General features: G+C 58.6%; 1 protein-coding gene across 1 annotated transcript; it reads left to right on the forward strand.

The window, feature by feature from the left end:
* Window positions 1-5,409: 5,409 nt before the first annotated feature.
* On the forward strand, window positions 5,410-7,548 carry LOC141730415 (uncharacterized). Its single transcript, XM_074547880.1, has 6 exons — window positions 5,410-5,514; window positions 5,646-5,801; window positions 5,961-6,050; window positions 6,154-6,520; window positions 6,647-6,703; window positions 6,997-7,548. The coding sequence occupies exons 1-6, from the start codon at window positions 5,410-5,412 to the stop codon at window positions 7,011-7,013; spliced, it is 792 nt and encodes a 263-aa protein (XP_074403981.1). The 3' UTR covers window positions 7,014-7,548.
* Window positions 7,549-7,845: the final 297 nt, after the last annotated feature.

A 7,845-nucleotide genomic window follows, 5' to 3' on the forward strand; every position in this document is an offset into this window, starting at 1 on the left:
CTCAGAAAAGGCCTCCCAAGGTGTCCTGCTCGTTGGCTCTCCCTGTGCATCTTGGAGAGAACAAGGTAGGCATTTCTGGCAGCTGGGCATCAGCCGGCCTTAACATGGGTTCGTGTGGTGGAGCGAGCCCAGCTGAGATAGCCTGAGAGCAGCCCAGTGCTCCGTGCTCCTCTCTGCTGACACGTGAGCGTTTCTCTGCTTTCGGGATGGCCCTGGCTGTGTCAGGGCTGCTACGAGGGCACGAGACAGCCGGTCCTGTCCCGCTGGGTCCCAGCAGTGCCTGGCAGCAGCCCTGCAGCCACGTCAGGATGCTGGCCAAGAGAGGCCCTGGAAGCTGAGGCAGCTGATTTGAAGCTTTTGCAGATACACCCAGGGGATGGCCAGCAGTGTTCCCTCAGGATACAGCAGTCCTGAGGGGCCTCCCCAGAGCTGCCTGATGCTGCCCACTCCGTGTGGCACCAGCTGCTTTCCTGTGGAATGTTCTACCTCCCCCAGGAGTGAAGAGGGAGCTGGCGAAAGAGCTTGCCAGGCTGCTCTGGATCCTTTCCCAGCAGCCCTGCTTGAGTGGAGCAGTCCGAGCTGAGCGCAGATGTGCCAATGGAACAGCCGTGCACAGGAAGGCTCGCTGGGAAGGACGATCCAGGAACCACAGGCCGGGCAGCCTGGCTTTGCTGCCAGGGAAGGCCTTGGAGCAGACCCTCCTGGGTGCCATCCCACGGCACATGCAGGGAACCAGGGGCTCTGCTGGAGGCTGGGAAAGCTCTGCGGAGGGACGGGCACAGCTGGGGCTCCTGGCGGGGTGTTGAGGGCTTCTGTGGGGGTGTTTGGGGGGTGGGTGTTGGGGGGCGTGTTGGGGAAGGAGTTGTCTGCAAGGTGATAGTCTGGGCTGGAATCTGAGTCAGTTTGAAGGCAGCATGTGTGCTTTGGCACAGCTTTGGTTATGGAGGGCAGAAGGAATATCTGTGACTATTTCTTTTACTGGTCCTGTTTCCCCTGCAGGGAACAAGAGGGGAGAGCTGTACTTTATTGGCCACTTAGATATCTGTACTGGGGGAGGATCAGCCCTCTTCCCATCTACTCATTTGTTTTGGTTATTCTTTTAACACTGAGTGGTCTTTCATTCCTTGAGAGCTTTTATTCCTTTAGAGAATTAGGAGATTATAATCCCGTCATCGAAAACCATTTGCAAACCAAAGAATGGCCTTCTTTTTGGCTCTGTGCAGGGTTATGTTTTGTAAAGTGACTTCCAGTGGATGATTTTAAGGCATATGTGCTGCTGCTTTGAGATGGGAACGAAATTCAAAACCATTCCCACTCTCCGGCAATTGCTATTACTTTGAGAAGTTTGCAAATTTTGGAAGTCTTTGAGCTGAGCAATGGGAAGTAAAGCTTTCCTGAAGTGAGGACTCTTAAATGCCGTGAGCCCGCAGAGCAGGGCAGCGTTTGCTGATGCTCTGAGTCCTTACTAAAGATCCTGTGGGGCTGCCTTGGACACCTGGGGCCAGGCATTGCTTCCAGCCTGGGCCACTTTGGCTGGGCTGGGGGCGGCCCCAGGGCAGGCGGCAGTGTGTGCAAGGGCCCTTGGTGACACGCTGCAGCACGGTCACTGTGACATGGAATGGAACCTGGTGTCCAAGGGCCCTTTGTGACACGTGGGAAATAGAAGCTTGCCTGGATGCTCAGAGGACACGACGGGACAGGACGGGACAGAGAGGTGCTGTGAGGAGGCCCCGCACAGCACGCTCGTTCCCGTCTCATCCAGAGCTTTTCCATAGCGTTATTCCTGCAGCTGACCTTGAGGCCAGACTGCAGGACCCCGTGACTCAGAACGTTTCGAGGCATCTCCCATTCCTGTGGCCAGTGCCATCAAGTCCAGACTTGGGACTGGCCAAGTGGGATTTGGTCACCTGAATCGTTAATGAGGAGTTTCCTGTCATTGTGGCAGGAGGCCTAAAGACCAAAGTGCAGGACTTACTGTCCTGCAGCCGTCCTGGAGCTTCCCTGTTGCAGGTGCCTTGAAGGCACAACTGCAATTGTTGACTTGGCGATATCCTGAGGCATCTCTCTAGAAGGTGCTGTCAAGGCCGGGTGGTGGAATGGCGGGCAGATTTCTCGGCCTGTTCAAAGTATTCAGGGGAAAAGACACTAAAGACCGTGGAGCTGCCCCAGCACAACAGCCTGAAGATCCGGAGCAGATCCAGCCACTGCAGGATGGTGAGTGGCAGAGGTGGGCCACAGGGCTGATGGCTGCAGCCAGCTTGGCCCCATCCCATCCCATCCCATCCCATCCCATCCCATCCCATCCCATCCCATCCCATCCCATCCCATCCCATCCCATCCCATCCCATCCCATCCCATCCCATCCCATCCCATCCCCTGGGGACATGCCCATGGACAGGATGGAACAGGGGCAGGGCAGACACCCCGCAGTGGCCGTGCTCCATCCCCTGGGCCATCCCGGGGCTCTCCCTGCCGGGGCAGCGCAGGGCTGGTCTGTGCTCTCCGGCCTCTCCCGCAGCCCCTCAGCTCTGGCTGCGCTCGCTCTTTGCCAGATGCAGCCCTGGACAAGACACAAGAGCAGGAACCCGGCCCTGGCCGCTTGCGCAAAACCCTGAAGGTACCTGCAGCCACCCCCACCTGGGCTGGGCCTGCTGTCCCTGCTCAGCCCCGCACCACGCTTGGAGCATGCTATGGAGCATCCCTGGTTTCCCTGACCTATGTTCTCTTGCAGAGATTCCGGAAATTCCTGCGCATTCGGCGCACAAAGACCAGCACTGCAGCATCTGAGGGCACAGCCGAGCCTGACTCGGGGCTGACCAAGCTCCAGGCAGGGCCCGATGTCAGCCCAGATTTGGCGGAGCGCTCACAGGATTCTGAGGCTGCAATGAACGAGGACAGGACAAAGACGGACAAGGCAGTGACTGAGGACGTGACCATCACAAACACTGACAATGAAGAAACTGAGGACATCTCAAAAACTGGCACCATGCCCATTCCCATTATGATTCATGCTCCCACTATGGATTTTTGTGACGACAGTGCTGTTCCTTCTCCGCAGCAGGTAAGCAGCCTGGGGTCAGGCCTGGAGGCCTGCCAGGACCGTGTGTCCCCTCAAGCCATGGTCACTGGGCCCCCTTTAGCCTTTCAGGCCAGCACAGTGTGGCAGGAAGGGAAGCACTTCTTGAAGGAAGCTGGGGAAGTTTCTGCCTTGGGCAGCACTCAATATCTCCCCCATGCCTCCTGCAGGTGCCAGCCATTGTAAGGAGCATCCACCAGAGTCTACAGTCTAATGTCACTCTGGATGCCAGGCTGCAAAGTGGCATTGTGAGGCTGGCTGAAGAACACCCTGATGATGTGGTGCTGACCCTCCTGCGCTGTGCCCCAACATGTGACAGGTACGGGGCCCACGTGCCTGCACAGCTCAGGGCCCACCAGCCTTTAGGGCCCATGGCCCTGCACAGCCTGTGCTATGGGCTCTGCCAGACAGGCACAGAGGTGCAGGACCCTGGGGCCCCTCTGTTTGCCAAGCCTGCTGCCAATGTTCCCTCCCTGCCCCTCAGGGCACCGGGGCTCTGTCACCTGGGCCCCCACAGCTGCACAGGGCATGGTCCTGGGACTGAGATGCCCCTGACACAGAGCTCTGATCCCACAGAGCTGCTGCAATCATGTGGAGAATCATTGGCTCGTCACGAGTCACCATGGAGAAAGTGCTGCCCACACTAGTCCGTGTAATGGAGGATTGGCCACTGCACAGCGCGTGCACCTCTGATGGGGACGACAGGGATGTTTTTGCCCTGGCTGTAAGTTTCTGGGCCCATGCTCACCCCCAGGACGCCTCTCCAGCAGCTCTCCATCCTCTCCATGCCTCAGGCGCTGGGCTGAACCCTGGGCTAGGGGCAGGCTCAGGGGGCACCAGGCCTGCGGCTCCTCCTGCATCTGCCCTTGGGCCCTGTCCCACGGACACCTCGGCACTGAGCGCTGTCTTGGGCTGCTTCTTTTGCAGGCAACTCTGGTGATCTGGGTGATTGTCCAGGTGCCTCAGTACCATGAGGGAAGAATTCATTCTTTCTACCCTCTGTTTGTGGCTCTGCTTTTCCATGTTGCCATCACCACACAGCAGATGCCACCAGAGGAAGTTGATGCCTTCTGGACAGCATGCCAGGAGGAACACCGCCTTCCCAGCAAGCTTAACAGGTCCCAGTCCTCCTGTCCTTCCCATACCCTTGTGGCCAGGGCCAGCACTCCCAGTGTGACCTGGGCTTTGCTCTGCACACAGGTTTGCAGTGCAGTCCATGAAGGCTCTGCTCTACCTACTACGCTGTGACAATGAGGTGATGTCTATGGAGCGCAAGCGTGGCTGGGACACGATGCTGTGTGCTCACACCCAGCACTATGCCGTGGGTCTGCTGGCCAGGTGAGACCCCCTTCTCCCCACTGCCCCCAGCATTTGTGTCCTGTGCCCCACTCAGTCCCTGTGGTCATGGGCTAGAGAGCCTCATCACTGAGGGACAGCCAAGGAGACTGGAAAAGGCTGGGAGAGGAGGGTGCCCAGAAGGGGCCATTTCCCAGAGCACCCACATTTGCTCCAGGGATGCTGGGGAAAGACCAGAGCTCTCTCAGTCAGTCCTGGGAGAGGTTTGTCCCCCACCTCAGGGTCTTGGTGCCTTTTTCCCCCTGCCAGGGAGATGCGTTATGTCTTGACCACCCTGTGTTCCCATGTCGCATATCGCCTTCTCCTGCTGCTCAGCAGTGAAAAGCCAAGGTGGGATCTGCCCTTGCTGGCATTCCTTGTGGAGGTGAGCCTGGTTCCAGCCCTGCCTGGCTGAGCTGCCTCCCAGCTCTCTGCCCTCTCACAGCCACAGCTGCCTGGGACGGTGCCCATGCCCTGTGCTGCTGCCTGGGCCCAGCCCTGTGCGCTTCTGGGCTCCTGCTGGCCGGCTCCCCTGTCACTGCCCTGTGCCTTTCAGGTCCTCGAGTGCCTGGACTGGAGGAAATGTGCTCTCACTGTCGTGAAGATCATGTCAAGGTACCTGCAGAGCAAGTGCAGGGAGCGGCGTCGCCTGGCACTCAGAGGCCTCGTGGTGGTCAGCAAGGATCCCTCGATGGTGAGAAGGGGGCAGCGGCTGAAGCTGCGCTGTGGAAAGCAGCCCTATGGGCGTGCAGGACTTCAGGAGCTGAGGCAGCTGCTCCCAGCTCTCCGGCCTCACCTGCCCCAGTGCTTTGGGGCAGGCCTTTGGCCTGTGGGCCCTGCAGCAGCAGGGTGGCCTTGCAGTGCCAGGGTGCTGTTGGTGGTGCAGCCGTCCATGGCTTCCCAGCAGAGTCTTGTGTTCCATACAGGCCAAACCTCTACGCAGCGTGTCTCGAAGCCTTCTGAAGCTTCTGGGCGATGCAGATGGAGATGTGGTCAGCATGTCCCTCTCTCTTTTCAAGAAGATGCTCGAGAAAAAACATCTGGTGATATCTAGCACTTCTGCCCCAAAGCTGGCTGAGGCCCTCCTGACGCTCTTTGACAATGTAAGGCTCTGTGCTTCCAGCCATGGGCACTTGCTGCTGACCAGAAATTTTGTGCTCTGTGGATATTCAGGTGTTTTCCCAGGAGTAGAGGATATTTGTTGCTCAAGTATTTTCTTCCTCCTTTTCTCCAGGAGAACAGCCAAGTGCAGTTGCTCGCCATTTACCTCTTCCGCAAGGTGATGGAGTTGGTAGTGGATGAGGGAAAAGGGCCCCTGAAGACAATTGTGAACCAGAGCCTGCTCCTCCTCTTCTTGCACTGCCATGAGGAGAACCAAGACCTGGCAGAGGTGAGGTTTGCTGTGATGCTGGTGGATCCCTGGGAGGGGGCTTGGCTGCATCCTGCCTTGGCACCTCATGGACTGCAGCCTCCTCCAGGCCTTGGCAAAGGGATGTGATTCCGGTGCCCTGGGCTGTGGGGCCATCTCTGGGTCTCTGCTGCTCTCCAGGCCTTTCGGGAAGCACTGAATTGTGCGGCTGGGTTCTTGGGGAAGACGGATCTCCAGAAGGAGCAGCCATTGAAAATTGATGAGTGCCTGGTAAGGAGGGCCTGAAGCCCCAGGCTCAGCCCGGAGAAGGCCCCTGAGGGCGGTGCTCAGGGTGTGGGCTGGCAGCTGTGCCCCTGCCCGCTGCTGCAGCCAGAGGCCGCGCGGGCTCTTCTCCAGGCTCCCGTGGGCCCGAGCCGGGTGCCCATGGAGCCCCGGCCCGGCGGGGCTGTGGGCCGGCACCGCGGCTCCCCGGGCAGCAGCCGGCCCTCTGCCCCCTGCCCTCGGGAGCCCTTGGCCAGCGGCTGCTGGCTCCGCGCCTCAGGGCTCTGCGGCCAGGGGAGGCCGGGGCCGGCCGCAGGCAGCGCCCGGCCCAGGGGCTGAGCCCGCGCCAACCCTTCCCTCCTGCCGCTCTCTGCAGCTGCCAGAGGACAGGAGCCGAGCGGCCCAGCAGATGCAGTGGGCCCTGCGGTTCCTGGATAGCCCGCAGGAGTCCGTACGAGAGGCGGCCCTCAGGATCATCGGTGAGCCCCGAGCCCGGGCTCCCTCCCCGGGCCGCCGCAGCTCGGCCCCAGCCCCGCCTGCTGCCCCGGCAGCGCCGCTGGCACGGAGCTGTGCCGCTGGGGCCGTGACAGGCTCTGTGTTCACAGGCATGGTCGGGCGGTGCCTCAGGGGGAAGAGGGACGAGCTCCGGGCCCACAGTCCGGGTGAGTGAGGACACCGCGCTGACAGCGGGGACTGGCCGGGAGAGCTGCATTGCTCCGGCACGGAGCTGCAGTCCCTGTCCCGGCTGCGGCGTTCTTCGCTCCCTGTGGGGATGAGGGGTGGCCTGGGCAGGGCACAGCGAGCGATTTCAGGGACACTGGTCGGGGGAATTCGTGGCCAGCGTCCTTCGGCTGATCCCGTTGGCCCCTCCTCTCTTCTGGCCAATGCAAGAGCTGAGTGGGACACCCTTGTGTAATGGTTTTGGTAACCTGGATATTCACACCCAATGTTCCAGAAGAGCTGAAGAATTAGGTGCATCTTCAGGATCCAGTGAACCCGTGTCCCAAGAACAGCACCAGGAGACACTGAAGAGGACACCATCTCCCACTGCCACTGGAGCTCCAGGCACAGCTGATGCTGGGCACAGCTGAGCCTGTGAGAAGCTCGGTAGCTCCTGCCTTCACCCTGCCTGTGGATATCTCCCTCCCACCAGCCCTGAAACCCTGGTCATTCCCTTTTTCCCTCCCATATCACCCCTTTGCTTAGCCTTTCATTAATAAACAGTTTGGCTTCTTCAGTTTGCCTGCATCCTGTGTGTCAGGACCACAGTCGTGTCTAAGGCCCTGCCATATTTGGTCCGCTGTTGTGCGCATCAACAAGATAATGAATAAAACCAGGTTCAAAAACTCTCCTGGAAAGGCAAGATCCCAATTTTAGCAGCTTTTTCCACCTCCATGTTGCAGGAATTCATGGGTCTGCTGGATAGGGGGTGTTCATGCCAAGTTTCCTGCCCACTTGTCTAGGAACACTCTAATGATAGTGCTGGTGTGATGATTCAGTCTTGTGAGGTTTTTTGGGATATTTTTAGAGGATTTCAGGGGCCTCGGATAAGGGAAGAAAGCAAGACACAATCCAGATCCAGAAAAATCCCATATAGCACTGGAAATGAGGAGAACTCGGTGGAAAGACGCACAAAGGAACTGGAAGAAAAAGAATTTTTAAGAAGGCAAAAATGGGTAAAAGAAGGATAAAATTCCAAATGAATCCACCTGTAAAGAATAACCTCAAGGTGCAATAGGAGAAATTCCAACACAACAGGTTACCAGGGGCTGGCAGGGCCCAAATTTTTACTTTATTTAGGAAA

This window comes from Zonotrichia albicollis, chromosome 10, assembly GCF_047830755.1.
Source record: "Zonotrichia albicollis isolate bZonAlb1 chromosome 10, bZonAlb1.hap1, whole genome shotgun sequence".
Lineage (NCBI taxonomy): Eukaryota > Metazoa > Chordata > Aves > Passeriformes > Passerellidae > Zonotrichia > Zonotrichia albicollis.